The sequence below is a fragment of the Amia ocellicauda genome, chromosome 2 (assembly GCF_036373705.1).
Source record: "Amia ocellicauda isolate fAmiCal2 chromosome 2, fAmiCal2.hap1, whole genome shotgun sequence".
Classification (NCBI taxonomy): domain Eukaryota; kingdom Metazoa; phylum Chordata; class Actinopteri; order Amiiformes; family Amiidae; genus Amia; species Amia ocellicauda.
The window spans coordinates 5,090,498-5,117,765 of NC_089851.1; the positions used below are offsets into that span (position 1 = coordinate 5,090,498).

Genomic DNA, 27,268 nt, shown 5'->3' on the forward strand with positions numbered 1-27,268 from the left:
TGTTGGTGCAGCTGAGCAGATGTTTCTCTCGATTCACCGATCTGCGTCTCAGGGTAACAGTGTCTTGTGTCTTGGCCAGGACCCAGGGTGGCGTTCATGTCCATGGTGACAAGCTGACGGTCACCTCCCCCGTGCTGATGTGGGTTCAGGTAGGATAAGGACAAATCCCTACCGAACTGAACACTGTGCTGATGCCCCAGACCATAACGTACAGGTCTATCAAGTTTAGCTTTTAATAAAGCGCTTAAGACAAGTATGTGGTCATGCATATTTCATGGGAAGAATTCGAAATTCATGTAAGAACTTCACAGGAAAACAATTCATAACATGATTACTCTAAGTCTACACTTGATAGTGAAGTTTGCAATGCCTTTATATATATTTTTCTGCCATTGGTTCCAGGCCCTAGACATTCTGCTTGAAAAGATGAAGAATGCTGGGTTTGATTTCGGACGTGTGAAAGCCTTATCTGGGAGTGGGCAGGTATGTTGTGGATTGAATGGACATTGCAGAGGAGATCCTGTGAGACCATGACTTCAGCTAAATCCTTCGTGTAAATATTGGGAAATGCTGTTTTTTTTGTCTCTGTTCTTCTCTTGGCGGTATCATATAGCAACATGGCAGTGTTTATTGGAGAGCCGGTGCCAGGCAAGTTCTCCAGAACCTTGCGTATGATAAACCTCTACATGAGTTGTTACAGGTATGTTTTTGTTTTTAAATAACAACTCTGAATTATGTTATGCCACAGCTCCTTTCTGATCATGATTATAGTTTATGTTTCCATGTGTCGTACGAAATGACGTGTTCAAATAATGTGATCCAAACATGATGTAGTCCTAGATAAAACATTATAGAAGGAATCCTACAAAGCTTGCTTCTGAAGTGATTTTAATCTCATTAGAATTGTACCCGTCTTTTTTATCGTATCGTCTACCCTGCAGCAATTCACAGCTAGAAAATCGGGTTTTGTTGAAATCCGTTGCCGTTTTATTTAAGTCGATGCTCTTATTGCATAGAGGGCGCTTCAGGATGTAGTTTCTGGTTTCCCTGATGGCTCTATCAGGAAACCAAATAAGATTAAAATGAGATGTTTATACAGCTGAATGTTTGTTTTGTAATCCACGTTTTGTTGAGGATATAGTTGGGTCACTGTGTTGAACATTGACCATTACGAAATGTAGAATAATGGCCCCATAAAATGATTATTAAACATAACAACTGAATTACTTCCCTTTTGAAATACCCTCTCTAGCAATATATAATGGCTATAAGAGTGATGCATCACTAGTGGGTTACTACTTCAGACTCCTGTTTCCTGAAGAATTCCAGAAATAGGCAACACCTTCTATTCAAAAAAGGATTTTTAAACAAAATGAGGATTTAGAACTAACTATAAAGGACTTAAATCACATCTTTGACCTGCCTGGGGATTGAGTTGAGTGCTCGGTTCCTGTAATAATGTTTGTCTAAGATCCTAGTTTCTGGTTTGAAATTCTGATTTGGGGTTTACTTTGTGAGTTGCTGGTAGGATTATCTAAAAGCTTGGATAAGGTGGTGCCCATTATATGATAAACTCATTTTTGGGGTGTGAAATTATTTGACGTTTGCTGGTTTCCGCAGGGTTGCTTTGCAGTGGCAGACAGCCCAGTGTGGATGGACTCCAGTACCACAGAGCAGTGCCAGCTTCTGGAAAAAGCCGCAGGAGGAGCACAAGGCCTGGCTGAGATCACGGGCTCTCGGGCGTACGAGGTGGGTCAGGAGAGAGACGCGATTTCCCATGATTCCTTTCACCACCACGATGTCCTCGGGCAGCCGTCAGTATAGATTAGTGAAATCATCAAATAACATTGCATACAGCGTGGTTCATTTAACAGATCAAAATGAGTCTCAGATGTCTTTCTGCTCTCCAGAAGGCCTGGTCCAGTTTTGTGCGCTGGTACATTGAGCCAGATTGTGTTAGTTAGGAAGATAATTAGTTACTCCATTGACCGGTTTCCAGTTTGCACCTGCAGTAAAGCAGAAAAGGTCTTTTGTTTTGTGACACTGCATCAAAAAATATCACATATGAAATAAAACTAGGTGGTTAATGGTTGTATGTGTTGTTATACATAAGTGTCTACAAGATGGGTTTTGTGTTTCACCTACTAGAACAATTATCGTTTGTGTCTTTGTTCTTCATTTCGACTAATCTAAACAATCTCTTTCTTTAGAGGTTCACAGGAAATCAGATCGCTAAGGTTTTCAAGACAAGCCCTGGACTTTACAACGAAACAGAGGTGATACAAAAAACAGTCACATAGCATATAGTTAAAGTGAGTTTTGTGCATGTCTTAACCTTTGCATTGGTTCTGGAGTCTGTTTCTGAAGTCAACGGTTTCAGAAGTGCTCACAGTAATCCACAGTGAACTGTACAGAGATGAAGATCAGTTCATTTACACATTCAGAGTGACTTCTGCCGAGGAACTGCATGCAGCGAAATGGAAATGCTAATTCTCATTCTGGAGATTAGGTTTGTATAGGCATCCTCATCAATTCCGAGAAGATTGGATTTACGTACGTTATTTGTGTAATTAACTAATTTAAAGATAATTTGCAGTGAGACCCCCAACACCCTGATACCCTTATGGTATGGATTTCATTGAACAGATCAAATTACTTTTTAGGACGATCAGAGGCTGAACTCTAGTTCCTGTTCACTGTGAATGACTTGAGTCATCCATGAAACCTGAGATCTCCAGTATCAGAGTTGGCTTATTCAAATGTCACACCCACCTTTGATGTATTAATGACACTAATGGCTCTGTAACTGTTTTATGTTCATACTTGTATTTTTAATTTGGCAGAAAATCTCCCTGGTGAGCAGTTTCGCTGCTTCCCTTTTCCTCGGGGACTACGCCGCCATCGATTATAGTGATGGTGAGTTTTCCTCTGTTAGGAAGTGTGCGTCTGATCCATGTCCCATGCCTACATCCTGTCCCAGATATTTTGAAACGCAAATTCAGTGCTGGTGACTACTGCGTATCAGGTTCGCTTTACAATGTCTAGAGTTAATGTTTGTCAAAGATAGAGCAGTTATTAACCGCCACTGTGTTTGTATAAGCCGGGCTAAGGATATTTGCATCTCGGCTTCAATATCTTATTTTTACTGTAGAACAAAAAACTAAAACTCTGAGGATATCGGTAGAAGCTTATGCCAGCCTCCCACGCCAGTATCAAAACCACAGGGTATCGGAAAAATTGAGAAATGTGCCTCTTTTAAAATAAAACTACAACAAAACAAAAGTGTTCCGGCTATAATCAATGGAGGAAAAAAAACATTGCTATGTGAGTTAAACAGAGTGTTTTCTGAGGTCTGTTACTTATTCTTTAGGTCTCAGCTCAGTCTCTTTATCTTTGTTTAATGTTTAATGCATTAAAACAACTGAAACAATTGAAACACTCCTTTGGTGGTGGTCCAGCAGAAACATACTCAGTATCTGAAGGTCGTATGAGATTTGAAAAGAACTCGCCTGCCTGATGTGTAATTTATGAAATGTATAGGTTTCTGTCAGCATATTTCTGAGGTTCCCCAGCATTTAGAGGTTATACGACTGAAGATGCAGTGCGCGGTGGAAACGTACATCACGTCTGCCTCCCAGACTACTGTTGCACACTTCAATTGAAAATAACAAAATAACAAAACCAAAAACTAGAGCAGTTCTGCTATACTAGGCCCTACTGTTGCCTGGACCAATTTAGATAGACTACAGTTAAGTGTTCTTTCTCTGATACTTATATGCAATCTCTTGAAAAATACCGTCCCAAGAAGTCCTTAATAACTGATTAAACTTCATCTTCATATAGACAGGATTTCAGGGAGTCCCTATCAAACAGAGTGTACAGAGCCATCGTGGCTTTGTTAACTCTCAATTTCAACAGCTTTGCTCTGTGGTTTCCCTTTCCCCCCCAGGTTCAGGGATGAATTTAATGGACATTTTTGCAAAGCAGTGGGCCCAGCCGTGTCTGAGAGCCACAGCACCCCAGCTGGAGGAGAAACTCGGCCCTCTGGTACCTTCCATGACAGTTCTGGTAACCTATTTGTTTATTATCTTAACACCCATTGTTCATAACGGTATAGTCTTTCAGACTGTAGGTAAATATGTAAGACAAAACCCAGGATGGCAGAATATGTGTCAATTTAGGAAAGATGTTGAGGTAAAAACTATACTAGGCTGTGATGTCAGATTAGAAAACAATGATATATACCAGGGGTGGCTAACCCTGGTCCTGGAGAGCCGCAATCCTGCAGGATTTCCAGGTCTCTCTTAATTACCAGTCATTGGATACCTTGAACACAGGGACATTTTGCCTAATTAAGACACACAATTAGTTCAATTAAGCAGTTAACGATCTGGATAGAACAAAAGCCTGTAGACCCTGTGGCTCTCCAGGACCAGGGTTATTCACCCCTCATATATGTGTTTGTTAAAGATTCAGATAATCCTTCAGTGTCCTCTGACTCCAGACGGTTTTGTCTACACAGAGAGACCAGCGTTATCAATAAAGCACAAGCTCTCCATTAAAGCAGAGCACCACCGAAGACCAAAGAGAATAAAAACACTTCGGCAGCCCTAATAACCCTATTAAACAATTTTTGTTCAAGGGCGTTCTGTAACGCACAGTGCTTTACTGTGCCATCGTTTACATTTTCAATTAGCCCCCCAATGTCCTTATGTTTGTCCTTTGCTGGCTATGCACACAATGTATGTGGATGGTATGATTAGATTATTGCAGTGCCTTGACAGAGTGTAACCGCAATAATATCAACACATTTGTACAGTGTTACAGTGGTTTGTGAAAGAAAAACATCTTAGAAAGATATCATGTTTAATACTTTTTATCTACTCCATGTGAGAAAGGCAGTGCCAGACTTCTGGGTGTTTAAAAAACTTCGATGTACTTGACTTCTAATTGCCAAATTAATGCTTGCTATTCTATCTGATGAAAGATGTGCAGCTGAACAACTGCTCAGCCTGATTGCAGCTCACTGGGGAGCTCTTGCATTTGATACAGCCATAATGTTAGAGTTCATCTGAAGATATACGGTAGCTGAATTAATAAGTATGCCCAGAGCAGTGATGCGATACTTGACCAGTTGATTTTGAATAAGTAAACTGTATTTCTGAGTAATTGGTGTAGATTTGGACACAGTAGTACACTGATTTACGATAGATGTTACAATACAGAATATTTGGCTTTCAGAGTTCACATCAGATTGGGTTTCTTAATGAATTCGAGAGCTAGGACTTGTTGTCCCCTGCTGGAAATCATGCGGAGTATAAATGGAGGTCAGCGCAACATATACGCTCTCGAATGGCCTGAATTGTTCTTTGGTATTGTGCATTTGATATATATATATACAACCATTTATATATCTTGAATGATATGTTGAGGATTTAGAATGAAAATCAGATCATAGTTCACAGTAACACATCCACAACATCTGTCACATGCATTGCCACACTGTGCCCATCGCGCCCCTCGTCCTGCCAACTAAGACACAACAGTTGTGAAAACGGGGAATCCAGCTGAACGCACTGAAGGTGTTTCCACAGGCGGAGGAAAACATGACAGGTTATGCCACATAACGCATGTGGTGCCACCCTATGGCAAAAGGTGAGAACTCTCGGAATGCATTTAGCATGTTCAAAGTGCGTGTCAACACATACATGTTGTACAACTGGGGAGTGGTATACGACAAGACCAAATCTTCACCTTCATTTAGTTTACGCCCCTGAAGAAGGGGATCTAGGCTGGGATAGTTCAAATGCAAAGGAAACACACCGATTAACTACTTTCATGAGAAAATAATGAATCGACACAAATCACATTTGTAAAAACTTCACGTCTTTACATTATTTGTCATTTAGCAGACGCTCTTCTCTCTGACTAATCGCCATCTTTGTGCGGGTGAGGGCATATGGCCTGCACTGGCATGAACAGTGCTGCTGGTGGTGACGTGGCCGCGGGCTTTTGCTTGTTTTCTAGGGCTCTGTGTCTCCCTACTTCGTCCGGCGCTATGGGTTCTCCCCAGACTGTGGAGTCGTGGCTTTCACGGGGGACAACCCAGGTGAGACCCAAGCCCGTCTGTTGTCTTTCCATCAGCGTGTTAAAACCTCCCTCCACTTCCTATGTGTGGCATGTCATCCCTGCATCACTAGGGGGTACTAGCACTCCATGCTGGCATTGTTTACTCGTGTCCTTTGTGTTGCGAGCCTGAGTGAACATAACTGAGTATTAACCTCACATTGGAGTGTCAAAAACACAAGAAAGGAACAGATTAGTTGTATCAACAAACTGTTTATTTACCTGTTGTATTTGTGGGTGGTGCACAGCTGTGTTTTAGTATGATTAAACTAAGGTAACATAATACTATTAAAGGGAATGCTTGACTCAGATTGGTTGTATTTACAGTTAGAAAAGCAGGCGTGTACAGGGGTATAATTGTTATATGAAACCTACACATTGCTACTCCTATCTATGTCACATACTACTCACATGCTTTAGTGGTCATGCCACCAACATACTAGTAAGTGAATAAAAAAATAAAAAAATAAGCTACAGCTCATATGATTCCCAGGACAACCAAAAATCTTTCCAGTCTACTATTTTGTTTTGACCTCAGACGGGGCATTTTCTAGATTTGATGACCGACTTCGGGCATAATCGACTATTTCAACATGGAATATATATCTTACAATATTGTGTACAAGAGTGTGAAGTTAATTAATAGCTTTGCAAATAAGTAACAATCAAGGACACTTCCGAATATGAAACAAGACAAACTGTACGTGTTTTCTTCCAGTCAACTTCACATCTTATTATTTACTAGATCTTATTATAAGTGAAATTTAACTTGACAAATCAGGTACCTGTATCCTTTGATTGCACTCCAGATTTTGCTAACTGACTACAGCCCAGTGGAGAGTGTCGGCCTATAGAGACATAACCTTTAATCAAGTTCAAAGACCCTCATTTGCTTTATTTTTATTTGAAGTCAGTCAGCAAAACATTTGAGCAAAAGCCCATTAACTACTACATACCAGTATTCAGGTTTATTTTTACATAAACGATTGAAACAAACAGGGAATTACCCACAGAAAAGCCCACTGACTAATTGAATGGTTAAAATGCTTTTTAGTTGGCAGATCACAAATCAGAAAAGGAAAATCCATACGCACTTCTCGGTGGCACAACAGTTTCTTCAGAAGGGTCGCTTTGCTGTGTGTAGTTTGCCTGTGTGAGAACATTGATTACATCATTGTGGAAAGTCAACAAGGAAATGGATCGACCAGAATTATGAAATCTTTAAATAGTCCATTTTCCTGCCCTCGATAAATAAAAATATCTGGACATTTATCTATGACTTGTTAGAAACACACAGCATTAAAAACTAAATGTCCCGTAATTTAATTATTCTTTTGAGTAATCAGATCTGCAGTTTGCCATTGATTGGAGCTTATTGTTATTGGTCTAAACTAATAAAGCAAATTGGCGGATCAATCTAAATTGATCGGTGGCATCATGGATTGAAAGGATTCTCTATGAGTTTTAATTTAAATGTTGGTGTGCTGTTGAGGTGCCGTTAATGTGTTTTTCATGCCTTTTATATACAAATTTAAACCCGTATTAATCGCACAACCCTTTTTGTTTTGTCTTCAGGTTCCTTAGCTGGGATGAGACTGCAGGAAGGAGACATTGCTGTAAGAGAGTACTGTACAGACACTAAAGGCACTGTAATTGTGTAAACATTCAGGCGTTTAAAGCCAATGATGTATGTTTCTTGGACCCAGACTTCATATCCTGTATCCTGTATCCTGTATTTTGGATTTGTGTTTGGATCGTTTCCTCTCAGGTGTAACACTTATATTTCACACTGGAGTTTTGTGCCTGGTTCTTCTCACACGTTAATTTTTCCAAGAATCTTTTCCACGTATTTTCTACGGACCACTATTCCTGAAAATAAATAATCGGGAGCAGCGCCTTTTCCAGTCCTGTCTTTTCTCAGAACAAAGTGAGGGAGGAGACTAAACTTGTTAATGAAAAGAGAAAAAAACATCTATAAAGGTCAATGAAAATCGTGAAGCACAGCATCCGCCGTGCACGGGTCAATCCAGATGACGAGGACACTGTTTAATTATGGTGGTGGTTGAAAATCGACAATTAAGCTAATTTCTGTGTTATGATCGAATTGAGAGTAGGGTGTTGCTTAAACGAATGAACATCTGCACATGTTCAATATCATCGTTGAAGATCGCATTAAATCACCTTGTTTTTGACTGTAGGTGAGTCTTGGGACCAGTGACACTGTCTTCCTCTGGATCCAGGACCCAAAGCCCGCTGTAAAGGGACATATATTCTGTAACCCAGTGACTAGCCAGGCTTTCATGGCTTTGTTATGGTAAATAAAGTCTTACTTCTATTAAGAAACTATGGTGGCAATATATGTTTCCCACCTCGGCAATATACACAACCAGGAAGTACCAAGGAGAGTATATTTTGCTGTTGAGTTCAATTTTGAAAGCTATGTCTTGTGTATGTCCTCTCTGAGCTACGGAGCACTGCCTCCATTTGAGCTAGATGCTTCCCCCGTCCTCTTCTGCGGCTTTTCATTTCCAACACCGGGACTCCTGCACTATTGTGTTGCGTTATAATAGACGGCGTCTGTTTAACAAGCAACAAATACCCCGGTGAGCTTTTGTAATTAACCTTCTGTCACAACGTTTTCCAGTACATTCAGTAGCTGCATACAGCTGAATATGTAGTTCATTTACAGGGAGAATAAAGCATCAATGAGAAATGACAATAGCGTAATTAAACTCGGCCCTGCAAGCCTGAGGTCATGGGAGTCTCAAAGTTGCAGTTTGAAATGTGTCTGTAATTAGACAATATCCATGTACTCTTGTTTTCTGTTGTGTCAGCTTCAAGAATGGGTCTCTGACGCGCGAGAGGATCAGGAACGAATGCGCCGAAGGATCATGGGAAGAGTTTTCTAAAGCACTTCGGGCGGTTCCTATGGGGAATGAGGGGAACATAGGTGTGTATTTTCTTAAGTCCTATAAAACTTTGTGAATCTACTTTGCAAATTCTCACTTTTAGAACATAAGAACATAAGTGTCCAATCGAGAGGAGGCCATTCACCCCATCGTGCTCGTTTGGAGCCCAATTTCCATTTGTGTCCCCGGGTGCGTGTGTCCCTGCTGATCTGGAAAAGCTCCTCTGGTTTGATGTGGTTGATGCCTTTCATGATTTTGAAGACTTGGATCAAGTCCCCACGTAGTCTCCTCTGTTCCAGGGTGAAAAGGTTCAGTTCCTCAGTCTCTCAGTAGGACATTCCCTTCAGACCTGGAATAAGTCTGGTTGCTCTCCTCTGAACTGCCTCTAGAGCAGCGATATCTTTCTTGAAGTGTGGAGCCCAGAACTGTCCACAGTATCGAGATGAGCTCTAAGTCTGAACATTAACATTTTCATATTGTATTAACGATGTGCGAGTTGCATATTCTTAACTTTCTTTAGGGAGAAACAAAAGCACCTGTGACAAGCTTTGAAGGATAGAACAGCAACTTCACTGGCACAATGCTCTCTTCTCAGGAATGTATTTTGATGCGATGGAGATTACGCCGGCGGCAGTGGGGGTGCACCGATTCGACAAAGACGACAACAAGGTAAGCTTTACCGCTCTGCGCTGACAGCAAACGCCGAATCTGAACAGGGGAGAAAAACAATAAAAACTGCGCTTCAGCTTTCTAGCAGACTCAATTTGGCCTGACATCAGCTGCTCAAGATTTAGGTCAGACTGAAGATGGTTGTTATACGTTTCCAGCCAGTTCAATCATCCCTTTGCCTTGGACTGTGAGCAGCGCTGTGAGTTACAGCTGCGCTTTGCTTACAACTGCTGATGGATGGCGACTACCTGAAAGGCTTTGTGAGGATAAGGACTTCCTGCTCAATGCTCACTCGCCGGTATAGCTGTTTGGAAATTAAACGTGATAGATTGGCGTTTCACAGTCAGTCAGATGTAGCAATGTTTTATTAGCTTTTATCCGACCCCCAAAACCACGCCGACTGCCCTGACCATGTTTTACACATGCTAGAACTTTCATAGAGGCTATGCCGGTCACAAAAACACACACCTGAGATGGATTTAGAGAACGCAGTAACGGTAAACTGTGAGGATGCGATAAACCAGGATCTTTGTACCACTGATCAGATTACCAATGTCTCCTTTGTGTCTGGCACAGGTTGAGGGATTCCCCAAGGAGCGGGAAATTCGAGCCGTGATCGAGGGCCAGTTCCTGGCGAAGAGAGTACATGCCGAGCAGCTGGGCTATAAAATCAGTGAGTTCCCCGCTTCTGTGCACTCCTCTCGGGCTCTGGGCAGGTTGGCTTTGATATCTCCCCTCTCCTCTCTTCTCTCTTCCCGTTGACTGTTTAATCACATTATCGGTCTCCGTTGAATCTTTCCAGGTTCTCCTCGCCTGGCCCGGGTGTAGCTGTAGGGGCTTTTCCACTGTAGCTCAGCTGTAGCTCAGCTGCTCCTCGGCGTACCGTATCATATCGCATACCCGTCAGGGCCGGACAGGTCTGTGCAGGAGTGTCTGCGGGGAGAACCTCTTTTCTTTCTCTCCATTGTGAAGCGAGAGGTGATGCAATCGAGGGAACTGATACTGAGAAAGAAGTAAAACAATTTCTTAGTAAAAAAGAAAAGTAACATTTTGTTGATAATTTTAAATAAATGTTATGAATCTTTTAAAGCAGGGGCGTCAGACCTGGGGGGATGCAGTGTCCACTGGTTTTTGTTCCAACAGGAGCTCCCAGTTACTTAATTAATGTTGTTATTTACTTATTGAAAACCTTAATATTTTATTTTTATAGTCGAAATGTGTTGATGACTCAAAACACTGAAGCCACAGAACATTCCAGAGTCTGGAGAGAAGGGTTCAATTTGTCCAGTTAATTGTTTAATTAGAAAAATTAAGGACTGGAGTCTGACACCCATGTTGTAAAGAATGCAATTTTGAAAAGTATCGTGACGCATATTACACCAGGTAGGGGGGTCACAACGACGAGTCTTGATGGAAGAGAGAACATGAGACGTCTTGGGGGAAATAAAAACACAACAGAAAAACAAACCAACCTAAATTAAAATCCCCAGAGTCACTCGAATCATGAGTTAGACAAAACAACACCATGCGCAGCTAGGATCAGTTATACCTGCAGGCACTCCTTAGCAAAGCTTGTGGGGGGAAGCATTTATGGAAACTATTAAAATAGATTTAGCAGTAGAGCAGAATAGTGAATACTGAATACAACAGTGAAGGTCAATCCGGCATTTCAGTAGACATTGTAACAGATGTACGAGCAAGAGTTTAGTATGAGCCTGGTCAAACCAACATGCAGAAATAAACTATATTTGGTTCATATTTATCGTTTTAAAGACTAGTATAACTGTATATACTGATGAGAATACCAGGACCACAATTACATTATTAATGCATATGTAATTACACTGTTATCATAAGTGACTACCTGAGGAGGTCATTTTAATATTTCCTATTGAAACTGTGTGTAATTTATTACATCCATGCAGCAGTTAGGGTAATCAATAATCACTCTCTTATGATTAATTTATTTTCTGTGTGTATAATTGTCTAGTAAATTGCTCAGAGCTAATTTAGTCGAACAGTAATTTAGATGGCAGAGACTGTGGTACCTCATACGTGTCTAAAGGGTCACGTGTGTCACTATTAACCCACATGTGAATAGATGCTTTAACTGTAAACTTTTGAACTCTGTTCTGCTGGTCCTGGGGCATCAGAGGAGAGGCTTTCTCAGGCAAAGTAGGCTAAAACAAAAGCTGTGATTGTGGTGACAGAGCTGAGGTTATACAAAGAAAAAACAAATCCCTCATTTACTGACAGTTGAGTCAAGTGCAAGTGGTTAACAAAAGGATGGTTTTGACGTCCAGAAAACCGAGAAAATGTGTTGAATTACTGAAATGTGAGACTGCTTTGTGAGTTAAATTGATACACATTCAAATTGGGGGTGACCCAGTGACCCTACTATGTTAACCACAAACACACACACAAGACTATATGTACACTGTATTGCAAAACCTCCCAATGCGACAAGAATGAATTGAATTAAACCAGAGGGACGTGGCACATGTGATTTTGAACACATTTGTATATCCAGGAAGGGCAATAGTGGATCTACCAGGATACACAAGTGTTCATGTGGTGTGGTGCATTGGAATAATTTTCTGTAGGATGAATCGCTATTGCAGAAACATTGATAAATAAGTTTTCACTCCACAGTTCATTCCATTCTTCTTTTTCTATTTTAATTAGTTTTTTAAATGAGATACCCCGTACTTTATGTGATTGGTATAGCTTTAAGTCATTCATGACTATTTCAAACATGGAAAATAAGTATACATTTGAATGCAAGCATACATGTTTGATTTGCTTTGACCGTTTGAAGAGCATTATATTCGCGTTCAGATGGTCACTGAATGAGACGGATGTGAGCTCTTCTAAAGTCGTTTCCAGAATCCGTTTGTGAAAGGACCAGATGAAAGGTAAGGCTGTGCGGTTTGTAAAAACACATTTCAGTGGTTCGTGTTGCTGTTAATTGACTATTAAAAACCACTTGCTTAAGGGCAGAGGTTAACCTCGCATGTAAGTACTTATGAAAATCAAACAAACAAACCAAAAAATCAAAAAAAAAAAAAATGCCAGGTTAGGTTTTATAATATGTTTACAATATTTGTAGTTGTGTAAGTGCTTCCCCTACTGTGACCCCCATCCCGGTCGACGGTCCACTATCTGCCTCACCCCCGTCAACAAATCAGTAACTGCCTGCCCTGTAAAGCAGCTGCTATTGCCCCAGTGCGGGGAGCTTCATAGCTAATTTCTCAGTCCGTTTTTTGATAGACTTTTGTGCGTGCCGTGGCCTTGAAAGGATATTAATATTGTTATTAATATTATACTCAACATCATCCTCTGCCTTTGTCGTTGCACTCGGATTGAAGGCCTCCCCACTTTCAATCCACAGTGCCTCTTTTCCATGAAACGTCTTTTGTGCTCTCTACTGTAAGGCAAGGCTTCTGCTCTCCTCGCCCCATTGTCTAAATATATGCAATCTACAGGTTTGTGACTTAAAACAAAACCATACTCAAATTCCATGGTGCAAATACTTCTGAGCCGTTTTAAAACTTAAACGGTGGTGAAGGTTACTTTTGCCGTACAATGGTGTTGCTATGCTTCGACGCAGCGTAACACAGACAATCTTTTCGATGCCTTTTAAGCTCAGGGATTGTTTCTGTTTTGAGAGTGTACTGTCTCCTTGGATTCAAGACAGGGGCTATTGTTGTTGTCTGGACTCTGCTGAACAAATTACCTTTAGTTACGTTTGTGAATTAGTCTGCTCCATAACCCGGGAGTGGAGTGACTCACTTTTCCACTGAAAGAAAAGGGGATTTGCGTAGATGCACAAAGCAACATTATTGATAGCAAAAGGCTAATGATGCTGACCTTGGAGCTGTACACAAATAGGCCTAAGTGCTGAGAAAAATTCAATAGTCAATAAAATTAGTTTGAATGGAATTTGCATTTACAAGTACTAAATAGTGCCTTTAATTCAGCCAGGCTTCAGTCGAATACTGAAATGCGGTCGTTGGCGAATGGAGCACAAGATCCAGTTTGTGTCAGAACTTTTGTACTGCAGATTATGTAATTTAATTAACTAATTAATCAATTAATTTATTTATTTTAATCTAATACAGTATAGGTATTTCCCCCCCAAAAAAAAATGGTCTCAGAACTTTCTATTTATGGTTCAAATCTGAATTGGAAAGAAAAAGTAAATAGTGTAAATAAATTCAGCCAATCCTGCTTGCTTGGTTACTTTATTGAATCTATTCATAAAAGATCAGCGGGAATAAGCTTCCATAGCATGGCGATGTATTCAATCACAACTCATGTGTACAGTGTCCCTAATTCACTCGGCTGTACTTTCCTACTTTTGTTCCCTGTTCTACTTTCCTTGTTGAACTGAAATGAGACGTGTGGGTAAACTTTGGCAGCTCCTGTCAGGGTGTTTATTACCTCAGTGTAATCCCCACAGAATCGCCTCTGTTCCAGGCCAGAGATATTCAGTTTTTGTTTTATCTGAAAGGGATAGTTGGAGTGGGATTGGATGTGTGTGTGGGGGGGTTTTCAGGGAGGACACAATTACAAAGGAGAGATTACAGCTGTAGATCAAGGCAGAGAACAATTGATATTATTTTTAAACCTCACCACAGATAAGTTTGAAAAGCCTGCAGCAGTTCTTCGTTTGTTTTAAAGCTGGTGTACAGTTTCTCCAGGTGATACAACAGCTTCTACCCATCAGAGGGAATTAAAAAAGCATTATCAAACAGTTTTGTGTCAGGAAATTTAATCCGAATGGCAATAATCGTGGAATCTAAAGTGGTACCACAACTTCTGTACACTACTGTAAGTTTAATGCTATGAAAACACTGATTACATTAGCTGATAAACACATGCTGGCCCTACTTTGTTTGTTTGAAACGGTGGGTTATTGGAGCATTAGATATATAGTTATGGCTTCAACTTTTTAACTGTTATTATCCCTTTTGCTTATGAGAGGGCCGAAGCAGCCCGTCCTCTCTTGACTCTTTGAAGGCTTGGAGAGATGCGCTTTTATCTGCAGCTATCGACGGAGAACCCTTATATCACAGCAATCGTGTTTTATAACCTCTTCAAAGAGATGCCATCTGTGTTCATTAAACCTTTCGCAGACGTTAATTTCACAACTTGCTCGGAAATATTGCTATCCTCTGATTACGGTAATTAATTACAGACCAAGGTTGTTAGGATGATTGTAAATGTAACCAATAGGTCTTTGGGACTAAAAGTGTAAATGCTTCCCCATCAAGGCTTTATTAAGAACCATTTAATCAGCCTCACTATCATTTATATTTGAAACAATGTTTTTTATTGTTTTTACTTATTGAGAATATACTGTCTACTGTGTACTGCTTACTGCTACTAATTAATTGATTCATTTCTGAGCATTGACACCCACAGAAATGTAGGGGGAAAATAATAATCTTGAAACTCTAAAAACAGTGAAATGAAGTTCAAAGATATAATAAGAACATAAGAATGTGTCCAATCGAGAGGATGTGTTCGATGCTTTCATGATTTTGAAGACTTGGATCAAGTCCCCACGTAGTCTCCTCTGTTCCAGGGTGAAAAGGTTCAGGTCCCTCAGTCTCTCCGAGTAGGACAGGAGTATAAAAGCAACTCTTATTCACTAATTCAAATAAGAAATTAAAACTGGTTTGGTAGTCCAAAATGAAAGTAATACTTAAAAAATGTTATCTCTGGCAATACTGAACTATAAGAGTGACTACAACTATAAGTCATTCATCTTTTTTCTCTGCTATGCCCCTTTTTTAGTTGTAGAAATGAGTGTGGATTTCCAATAATTGTATCATTTTTTTTTCCTTACTCTTCGGTAATTGACTACTGTTTTTATGATGAAACCTTTGGCTTATTGTTTATTGGCTGCCTCCGCAGTTTTGAGGCCCAAACGGGCGAAACATCCCCACCTCATGACTCCAAAGCACCGCACGGAAACCCCGCCGTTGTAATAAAAAACCCCGACAGGAGAAATTTCAAGGTTGGAGTCTCTCATGTTTGGCGACAGATGCCTCGGAAAGGTCACTGCGTACACATCCACCGTGCCGTCGGTGACTGGAGGCGAGCAGGTTCTCCGAGAGCATCCGAGGTGTTATTTCATTAGCATCTGCGATTCTGCCGCAACAGAAGGGCCGGGTATCGGCGACGCTCGTGACTCGGAGCTGTGATAGAGGAAGAGCCAGAGGACAGGCTGGAAACCCTCCACCTGCCGAGTCCTTAGCGTGGCGTGTGTATGATTTACAGGTCATTAGTGATGCTGGGCTCATTCTAAACACGCCCGCCTTGCTAACATCAGCATGAATTCAGCAGCACCTGTCTGTCCAGCATTTCACTGTTACAGTTGGAGCATTGTGTGATCTTGTTTGGATAAATGTCTTCTACTGGCTTGGGTTTTCTTCTGATGCAAGAAGCTTATTCATTTCAAACTCTCTTTGATCCCTGAATATGATTTCTAGCATCCTTCTGTTTTGTGGGGAAAATCACATGGAAGTACTTTTTAGAAAGGCTCAACTTGTATCTTTGTGCGTTGTCTAATTATATAGTTAGGCAACCTGTTACAAGATGGACGTTTTGGGTTTTTGGTGTGGAGAGAGAAGGTCTTTAATAAGAACATAAGAAAGTGTACAATCGAGAGGAGGCCATTCGACCCATCGTGCTCGTTTGGTGTCCATTAATAACTAAGTGATCCAAGGATCCTATCCAGTCTGTTTCTGAATGTTCCCAAATTGTCTCTTCAGCCACATCGCTGGGGAGTTTGTTCAGATTGTGATAATTTTCTGTAGTGATTTTAGTGGTGAGTGGTGGTTAAGGTGTTAAATCTTAAGTCCTGACATAACGGGTTAACCAGTTGATTACACTGATTCAACCTTTGGCTGAAAGATTATCTATCATAGGCATGATTGCTTACTGTTTTTAGACGGAATTGAAGGATAGGCTCATTTGTTTTGTGTGTTTTTCTTTTCTCTCTCCTTGTATTTGTGCAAGACTAATGTCGTAAAAAGACGCATAATAACATGACCTGAAAAACAATCAGGACTTGAGTGAACAATCTGGTGCTTAGTTGAGCAAGTGATCAATCCATTTCTCTCTCGCTTAATGGCATCCTCTCAGCCCTCCTCTCGCTAAGTTATTTTCCTGACGTGCCTTTATGTGAGAGGTTTGCTATAGACCAGATGCTAATGATGGTATTTTTATGCAAACTGGGTGAGGGATCATAAAAAGTGCCAGAGGAAATATCCCGGTATCCAGAAAAAGCAAAACCAGGTCAGTATCACTTTAATAACTGAGGTTTGTGCAGAACGTTTCAGATTAAGTTTACCATATTCATCTTCAGAGAAATGGCAAATTAAATCAAGTGTTATTTCTTGAAAATACAGTGCTGTGATGTAGCTAAGCAACCAGGAGCAGAGTTTTACCCATTGAACTAAACGTAACCCCAATTTTTCTAGCTGTCTAAAACAGTAAATTAAGTGCGAAAAGAAGACGGGGAATTGTATTTTTCATTTATTATATCAGCTGCAAAGTGTGCCGTTTAACCTCCTTTTACTGTGTTGATACAACATGCCCCACATAGGTTGAACACAGCGTTTGTGGAGAAAACATCTTGTTCCGATGGTGGTTCAAAATCGTTTCGAGCCTGACAACGATTGCAGTTTGAGACCCGTGAACATCGGTTCCCAGCCAGGTGTAAAGAATAGACAGGATGCTGAGGTTGTGCTAAGTGCCATTCCTTAACGGCATATCCGTCAACACTTGAAGTGTTTCCTGAGGCGTTTTGTTTGTTAGATTGAATGCGCAGTCCATTGAGTGAGACAGCATAATATTTACCCATGATTGTGGTGTCTGGCATGACGGCAATACGCACAAAACATTAAACATCTGAAAAAACACAATCCTCCTCTTCCTGGCGCTCAGGCTGATGTCCGAAGTCTCAACTCGGTGAAACTGAAAAACAGTAACCTTTCAAAACTAGGCCAGGTCACATCTCCCTGCCAAAGCAAAATTCTACCGCGCTTTCTCACGGCGTATGAAGAGGCCTCAGCCCCTGCTACTTTAAACAGACAGTTTTGTCACCCCATTGTTTATGATGTAACTTACATAGTTCCAATTTTTTTTAAGGAGGAACATGCAAATGATGATTAATTACTCCAGTTAGCTATCGTACTGCGTCATCAAAATGAACTCAATTTAGTCCCTGTAGGTGTCTCAAGGTAAAGCAAGGTGTCTAAACATTTGATTGCCATTCCATTGATTTCTATTTCTGTTCTTTATGTTTCCAAATGTGATCTAAAGGTGAATCAAAAAAGTTATTCAATTTCGCCGCTTCATCCTGCAGTGTACTTTCACCTTGGGAAAAACAAAATTCTTCAAAAGCATTCTAAATATAATCTTCCCGGATTCAACAATCGCTCCTAATGTAAAGATGTATGAAACAGACCAGCACTCAACTGGTGTTACTTGAATGAAAATAAAAAAGCAATGCTCTCTGTCGTGGAGACCCCCCTAAGAGGCGAACATTTTCCCGTTGTGCTCCAATTCCCTTTAATCTACGCTTCCCTCGGAGAAGTTCACAGTTTCTCGATTAGTGGCGTCTTTAATCTGTGTGATGCTCGGTGTGTGTTGAAGTGGAGTGGAAGCAGGCAGCCTCGTGGAAATAGATAATTTGCAGTTGTTGTTTTGCAAGTGAAAGCCAAACAATGAAAGGGTAGATCTTATTCCATGATATGCTTTTTTTTTTGCGGTGGTATTTTTTGTGCACTTTTCTAATAGTCTCTGATAGCACTGCTCACATCGGTGTGGTCACAATGTTTGAGGAATTCCTCAAGATTTTTACCTTGATTGATGGGAAACGCCACTTTCGACTGCCTCCCCTGTGTGCGATCCTCTCTTGCCTTGTGTTTAAAGACTCATATCCGCTTATGTAGATGTGGGGAGAAGCAACTGCACAATCATATTTAAAAAGCACTTTCTGCTGCAGGCCTTTCTCTCCCCTCTTGAAAAGAAAAAGAACAAACTCTGAGGAAGATTTCTTACGGGTCTCTGAGGACCAAGCTGCTGCAGGTTCCCGAATGATGGAGCTGATGAACATACACAGGGACTGGGCTTTGTAGCCGAGTGGCATTGTGTCAACTAGTACCATAGGCAATTAAATCCAGGGCTTGCAGGTATCGTCACAAAAAACAACTTGGGTTTTAAAAGAAATCTGCTGAGAGAAAGCTGAGAAGGCATGTTCCTCCGAAATCCTGATTATGACTGATTTCCACTTAAGGGCACATCTCTCAGACAGTGTCATATTGACATGTCTAACATTCACTTCATATAAAGCGTGTTGAGTGCCTGCTGGGCCGGCTCTTTATACATTCCTCTTCCTTTTTCCTTTTTTCTTCCTTGAACAGTATATCAACGACAGTCATTTTGGCTGCAATGAAACAAATTACACCGCTGTAAGAACATAAGCAGCTGTCAGTGGGTGAATTTGAAACCAGGAAGAAGTGAGCGCTTGTGCAAATCCCAGCGAAGTCAGAGCAGATTCTCCACACGCGGGCGGTGCCTGAGTGTTTTGAACTCGGCTGACAGGTAGTTGGCGTGATTGTGGCTGATGGGAGAGATTCCCGAAGTCTCGAATCGATCCCAAGACTGGCTTGCTCATTCCAAAAATACATTCCTTGTATTCATAAAATCATAAAGAGTTTTGTTTGCATAAGACCCTGGGTGTACGCGATATACAAAACTGTCCTGTTAAATATGCCGGGCTGTTATTACAGAGCTTATCTTGGAAGAATCTTGGTGTCTATTAGAGCATAAGAAAGTGTCCAATGGAGAGGAGGCCATTCACCCCATCGTGCTCGTTTGGTGTCCATTAATAACTAAGTGATCCAAGGATCTATCCAGTCTGTTTTTGAATGTTCCCAAATTGTCTCTTCTACCACATCGCTGGGGAGTTTGTTCAGAGTTTGTCTCCTGTTTTCTGTCTTGAATGCCTTGAAGCCCAATTTCCATTTGTGTCCCCGGGTGCGTGTGTCCCTGCTGATCTGGAAAAGCTCCTCTGGTTTGATGTGGTCGATGCCTTTCATGATTTTGAAGACTTTAATCAAGTCTGCTGGTGTCCATGACAAGCACTACAGCCCAAATCAAATTTAAATCTAAATAGATAGTAGTCGAAATAGAACAGGAGGAATGAAAGTAAATCTAAAAGAAGCCCTCTTGAGTCCCAACCACGTTATTGCCCAAACAGCGACTGCCATTCAGAGTAGCTCATAAACAGTAAAGGAAAGTATTAGTCTAACTGGATTTATATTTCGAACAGGAAGAAGAATAGGACGATGAAAAATAAACACTTCCTCCCCTTCAACAGAACCTACACAAAGAGTACAGCTGAGTTTGTTTAAACGATTTGTGCAACATAGCTTAAAAAAACTCTTATTAGGCCTCAAATTTAGTTCGGCTTTTTTTCTGACCCCGTTCACAGTTGAGGTTTTAGGAGGCCTAAGTGCATTCACGTATGCAGCTGAAAAGGAGGCCTAAACGAAATGCATGCTGGGAAAAAACACATCTGCTCAAACAAACCAGTGACGCATGACATTAGGTCTGCTTACAGGTGTATACAATATATTCCTATATATATCACAACTTATTAATATCGATATATATAGGCTATTGATCGGTCCTATATATTTTTTGAAAGTAAACCCTTTGCAGCCAAAGCTTTCTAATATAATTAAAAAATTGCTGGTTCAATGGGGAATAGAATTAATATATTTCCCTTTTCAAAGGTCTGTCTTCGGTTCTGCAAGTCTAAAAGTGCTGTTGTACAATTCACCCGAAAGTGAAGCACATTTACGACATCTACATTAAATCACAAGAAATCGTATGCATGTCTGTTACACACACACACACACACACACACACACACACACATACAGTACATATATTACAGTAGTAGTACTTCAGAAGTGTCCATCTCTTCGGTGCTGTCTGCTGCAGGTCGATGTGTCCCATGCAATCCCAAGCTGCTGTTCATTATTTCTTAGAGTTCCTCGGAAAAACGTGCTCTGGACTCCACCACGTTTGTTGTAATTTTTAAAGTCTGATCCTTGCATTTTTATTTTCCTTTTAACTTGGTCTGGCGAGTGATTGATACCCATTGAAAGCAGCCTTCTGTGATTGCTTCTATAATGATATCCTCATAGACAGCAGCGCTGTGCACTTCCTTCGGTTTCTGTTTTAACTTTATCTTCCATCCACATTTTAAGCAGCACTTTAATTTCTGCATCGTCCCAGTTGATACCTCTAACGCCGGCATTTGTGATTGTACTGCTCAGCTCAATATAATCGCATTTCGGATTGGACAGTAAACATGTGTTCCTGTTTTGAAATGCATTGATTTGAATGGAAACCTGCTTCGGTTAAATTTATATCGTTTTAATGCACAATTCGGATAATTAATAAAGTTACCTGGTCCCGTTCACAATTTCACAATGCATTTTACACCTGAAAATTGCATACTGTTAAATTTCAGACTTCAATCATACTTAGTACAAGAACAAACAATAGCAAGTTTACCAGCTACACACTTTTATTTTAATCGACCAAGTAGCTTGAACTGTTTACATTATAACTCATTACTAGACTAGACTTTTATAATATATATAAAGATGTGAGCTAGCGAAATTTATCAGTACATTTAAGGCTATAGATCGATATGACATTCAAACAATATAGAGACAATACTGTTTGTCTTGTGCAGTGCAATAAGCTGTTTTGGTGCCTGTGTTTATTCTGCGTTGGCAAGAAGTGGTGTCTCTTCCACACCCAGGGCCCGGCGTGCTCATGTTCACAGTTAGGTTGCCTTTCGGCCCCTCAAAAGATTTAGGCCGGGTCAAAAAGCTGAACTAGTTTTCACCCGGCCCAGGGCTGCCTTAAAACTATAACCCCGTTCACATATGAGTTAAGGTGGCCCTGCGCCTCAATCTCAAACATGAACGGGGTCTCTGCTGTACTCTTTGTGTAGGTTCTGTCGAATTTACACAAGTAGTTCCTGTAATTGACATCAGGAAAGGAATGCAAAGTAGCGGCAGACGCTTCTTGCTCAGGGAAAGGGGCATTTATTTTTCATGGTTAAAACTTGTCGGAAGTGACTTCTGGGTTAACAATCATCTCCTCTTCGGCTGTCGATCTCTGACCTGTGCTCTCGCTCTCTCACGAGACGACGTGACTCTTGGCAAGGATTAAGAGAGAATGATGTAACCGCCGACGAGGATCAAAGTTTCCTGGAAAACTGGAAGCCACCGATTCCCTGCAACGGTCTTTAGCATAATGCAGCGCTACCCACAATCCTGTGCTGCGGCTGACAGATATTGTCATTAACCTGTGCATTAACCCCTTAACACTTAGGGCTTCCAGGGGATTTCATGGGCACTCAAGTTTTTCTGACATAAGCCACGCTATATGAAAATATATAAATATATATATTATAGTTGTGTGCTCTTTAAGTAGCACTAAGTCTGTATGAGTGCTGCTAGGATGGAAAGATTAATGCTAAGCCACTGGCCTACAAGAAATGTCTCAAAGTGGATGGAACTTGTCAGTTTAGAATAAATTCTAAAGAAAAAAAGTGGAGAAAGGTTAGGCGGTTTGTACTTTGGTTTCTGTGGAAGTCGTTGTGACATTTAGGGTCAGCCTGGAGCGAGCCTGGTCGGGTTTCCAGTCACGTACGCCAGCACAGGAAAACTTACATGACGTTAATCAGAAAACGCATACAAACCTCTACTTGTTGTCAAATCGAAGGGCATCATTTTAGTTATTTTTACTTCAGGGAGTCACGCCCCTCTCGTTGTGCTCCCGCTGCACACAGGTTATGAGGAGGCAGGTGTCCTTTATGTGTTTCTGGTTTTGCGTATGTTGATCGCCATAAAATATCCCGTTCCGAGTACATGGTGTACTCAGTGTGTCAGGAGGGACTGAACTTGCTGCTGCGCTGACCTGGCTGCAGCTCTTGCAGGTACTTTGGTCTTCCAACCTTGTTACTATTTTGAGTTATCCCAGTTGGGGCTGTTTGTAGGAAACTGATTCGGTCGGACAAGCAGCTGTTTTAACTCTGCATAAAGCCTTACAATTCACTGCACTTCCTTTTCTTTTTTTCAGTTTGGGAAGGTAACCGTTTGGGTAGTAATCTCTTTTTCATATAAGCTCATCATTAGTAACAGAAACCACTCCAAATTTCTTGACCAGATCACCTTCAATCTATTTACTATAACCAACACAGCAGCTGGACAGAATGAACTACAGTTAGGTTGGATATTTAATAAAATACTGTAATATATATGTATCTATAGTTAATCTGTGAATGAAATGTGCAATATTTGGTGTTTGAATCCAAGAAGAAATGTATATTGCTGATTTGATTTTCAAGGCTATCAGACTCTTATCATCACATGTAAGTAAATGAGCATTTAATGGCCGTTGAAAACGAAATCATAATTGCGACTTTCCATGTCTTGCATCTGTGATTATTTTCATTACTACTCCATATTTTACAAAGACAGATTGTTTGATGAAAGAGCTGCGCTGATCTGAGATTGTGAAGGAGTAATACAAACTAAATCTGTTTCAGTCAAATTACAAGAAACACAGAAGTAGTGTTTTACTAATGGTAGCGTATCTAAAGGCAAAGCCCATATGCTTTGTAAAGACATCTTTGTTCTCGTTCTCATGTGACTACTGACTGGTGTTTGCCAGCCACTTCGGTTTTTGAACTCATTCACCCAGCAATCGCTCAATACTGTTGATATTTGGAGGAAGGTTTGTTGTCAGTACCAAAGACTATTCAGTCAGAATGTTTCACCGCCTAAGAGAGGAACTAAAGTTGTGTGCATTCGCAGAACCATTCAATCGATTCCTTTGACACATCAAAAGAAATACTTGTGGATTGTGTCCTCATAAAATGTCTAGCTCTTTAAAGTAAGCATGGAAATTAGACACCATAGCTGTGTTCTGCATCTGCTTAAAAGAGGAAACAATTTTGTATCGGCTTGTGTTTCTCTCCAGTTGGTGAACCATACATAACACTTTGGTAAAGCTGAGATGTGAGATGCATGCACCAAATATAAATTGTACCTGAGGGCGTTTCTATTCCTTTTATTTTAAAACCGACCGTTTCATCTTTCACTAGACTCTAAATGTTAAAATGTGACATTACTGTGGGTGAAAGAAGGTTAATTTAATGTTCTGTATTAAAGCTCTCTCTCATAGTTATTTTCAGGTTTAAAATTAAAAGTACAAAACCATAGCACAGACTATAGCATTTGCGCGGGGCGCCTTTCCCCACTTGTCACAGAGATTATGTCGTTAACTGTCTAAAATCACCCTGGTTAATTTGTATGAGTTTCACAACCACGTGAAAGCATTTTGTATTCTGACAGGGTGAGACTGATTTATGAACATGGGGAGACCATTCCAGTCCAGTTGCAATTCCGATTAATGAACTATAAGCTTAGATTGGTTTATACAGATGACACACACACAAATTCACTCTTCTGTATATGTTATTAAGATACTATTATTATTATTATTAAGTGTCTGAAATAATTACAGTCGAGAATCAAACATGACTGCATCATTTTCTGTCCTATTTTTTTTAATAGCAAGAATAAAAACACAATTTTCTGAGGTATATCTTTTATTCATATGTTACTTAAGCCCCATTCACACTGAAATGCCGGCAAAGACCCATTCACACAGAAAACAGAGACTGCGGGCAAGAGCGCTGTGGTCCTGGGGACGAGACGCTACATCAGCCCGTGGATCCGGAGAGCAGAGCCGGACCGGCAGTAAATTACGCCGAGATGTCACACTACTGTTATTGTATATTTTTATACAGGCAAAACAATCACCATTCTGCAGCGCAATGCTGATTATAATATTCACAAATATAGTATCATATTGTTGTGTGTGTATAACTGCATACAGTGTGTTTAAAAGACAGTTGGATGCGTCACTATTCACACTGTTGTCATACGATTATGAAAATGAATTGCTTTGCTGGTCAGATCTGCTCACCTTCTGCACAACGTTAATGCACCCATGTATTATTTAGTTTTATCAGAAGTAGTCAAATGTGTTAGACTACTGCATGCAGGAACTTTATTGCCATCATTATTACTATTTATGTATTGGCAGATACAAATAAGAGCAATACAAAGTGCAAAAGTACAGTACAGTTCAAAGCATAATGCAATTTACAATTTACGTGTATAGGAAATATACAGTAAACAATACAATGTAGTCGTATGTATTTGTTATTGTACGCGTTTATGCTGCCATTTCTTATATGCACTAAACATGTAAATATCCAGTGTTTTATTAATACAATACAAAAGGAGGTCAAAATCCCCATATGCTAAGTACCCCATGTATCATATCTAATGTATATTTACAGAGCAGGAAAGGACCTGTTTGCCTGACAGCCCGTGAATAAGGCCCCGAGTGCTATAGTCAGCTGGAGAAAACTTACCTCATCTGTGACACCTTTCGTATCGTATGAATTAATTCCCTCCAGACACATACAAATTATTAATTTGTGTTTGATCATTAGTGAAATTAAATTCTGTGTGTTATATAAAGGGAAATCGGTCATATCTTTTTGTTGAAACGGGAATGGGAACCTGGTTGAAAAGGACGACCGAAGGAGCTGTCACGTCTTTTCACTTCTCTTCTTCTTCGATATCGTAGCGTAAGGACTGCACTTCAAATAATATTAGACCCTTGTGGAGGAGAAAAAGAGAAGTTAAAAAATAACAGCGTTGCTACATTCTCCTTCTCTCATCCCAAGTTCTGTGTGGAGTTTAAAGCAGAGGTCACATTAAATGACACAGATGTCCATTGACATAAATGTTAAACAAGTGTGATGTAATAGAAAACAACGTTTGTGTCATTCTCGATCAGGTCTGCAGCTTAGTCTCTTTCAAATTCAATGATTTTCTCTTTTTGTGGTTCTTTACTCTAACCAACCCCCCCAAATGTACGTGTCGTTTGTATGTATGTGTTTGTATATATAAGTGTGTGTGTGTATATATATATGTATACTGTATAGAGAGATAAATACGTGTACATGTTGGGGGGAATAAAAGTAAGAGGCAAGGACCTCAAAAAAGAGAATCATTATATATTTATACTGTACATATGTTTGCAGGCTGTGTTAAAACCTCAGGGAATTCACTCAGGAGTGCGCTGACAGACGCCTCTGCATATGTACCAGTTTCTACCGGTAAAAGGGCTTTGAGAAGAATCGATCACATTATTTCTCCGAGCAGTGAGCTGGTATTCAAGCTAGGTTTGAAAAAATAAGTAAATAAATACAGCTAATGTGTGAACTCTCACCTCTCAATAAGATCGGCTTTTAAACATTAAGCCTGAGTGTTTACTTCACATCGGATGTGTGGCCGTAAGCAGTTATTTTCTCTGTCACCCAACAAAGGACTGACAGACTGACTGCAGTAATGAGGTGGCCCATCATCGGCAGGCCTGCAGGTAGAGGAGATCTTTCTGCAATTTCTGCAATTCTTCTGTTATTGTCCGTTCCGACCGAAACGTGTTCCAGAGTATAGATTTGCTTGTCGCATTTTATCCGCATCAGAAATATATTAATCTGTATTCCTAATACTCGTAATCTTAAAACAAAGGCACAGGCTGTTCTGAATTGGCATTGGCGAGAGGAAGTCGGCTTGTTGTTCTCGTTGATGGATCAAAGTAGTCGTTTAGTTCGAAAACAATTCAGATCATGATGGCATTCTGTGACGAGATGCCATTTTTGTAACTCATCGTTAAACCGATTCTTGAAAAAAGAAAAGAAAAATCTACCGCAATAAAGTTAATAAACGGAAGGAATTCTATCTCCATCGGACGGGGGGATCACAGCCCACATAACCACTCCATTTATCAGCGCCGAATTCACTTCTCCTCAGCGGATAACTGATCTTCTGAGACGGAGCCTCGCGTTTCACAAGGGCATCCTGTGAGTCAGCGGAAGCAAACAATGGAGCTGTACTGTACTCTCAGACAACCCATATGTCACAGTCCAGAGACTTTCAATTAATTTCTTCCACACACAATGTATTGAGCTGTCAATGGCATGTAAAAATCAATACAAACACCTTTTTTGTTCACCTTACAAGAAATGACAGAATGTGGCCCGTGTACAAAACCCTGCATTCCCCTCGTTAACAATACAATCAGCCGACTTTTGTGCTAATGTAGACGGGCCTCATTGGTTAGAAGTTGTTGACACTGATGTGATCTCAGATAGCACCTGTCTATGTTTGTTCCATAACAACAAACGGGCAAGTTACAGTCCACAGATCTGACTTAGGAATGTACACCAATCAGCCATAACATTATGACCACCTGCCTAATATTGTGTAGGTCCCCCTTTTGCTGCTAAAACAGCCCTGACCCGTCGAGGCACAGACTCCACTAGACCTCTGAAGGTGTGCTGTGGTATCTTGCACCAAGACATTAGCAGC

The 27,268-nt window shown here is 40.5% G+C and overlaps 1 protein-coding gene across 1 annotated transcript in view; it reads left to right on the plus strand.

The window, feature by feature from the left end:
* The window catches only part of xylb (xylulokinase homolog (H. influenzae)), an 81,282-nt gene that overhangs the window by 1,089 nt on the left and 52,925 nt on the right, over positions 1–27,268 (plus strand). Inside the window, exons 3-15 of the mRNA XM_066716624.1 lie at positions 80–149; positions 403–483; positions 614–700; positions 1,621–1,749; positions 2,211–2,276; positions 2,844–2,916; positions 3,950–4,068; positions 6,028–6,109; positions 7,702–7,742; positions 8,325–8,440; positions 8,961–9,076; positions 9,631–9,704; positions 10,281–10,377. Of these exons, the coding sequence (XP_066572721.1) occupies positions 80–149; positions 403–483; positions 614–700; positions 1,621–1,749; positions 2,211–2,276; positions 2,844–2,916; positions 3,950–4,068; positions 6,028–6,109; positions 7,702–7,742; positions 8,325–8,440; positions 8,961–9,076; positions 9,631–9,704; positions 10,281–10,377 (1,151 nt within the window). The remainder of the gene's footprint in view (positions 1–79; positions 150–402; positions 484–613; positions 701–1,620; positions 1,750–2,210; positions 2,277–2,843; positions 2,917–3,949; positions 4,069–6,027; positions 6,110–7,701; positions 7,743–8,324; positions 8,441–8,960; positions 9,077–9,630; positions 9,705–10,280; positions 10,378–27,268) is intronic.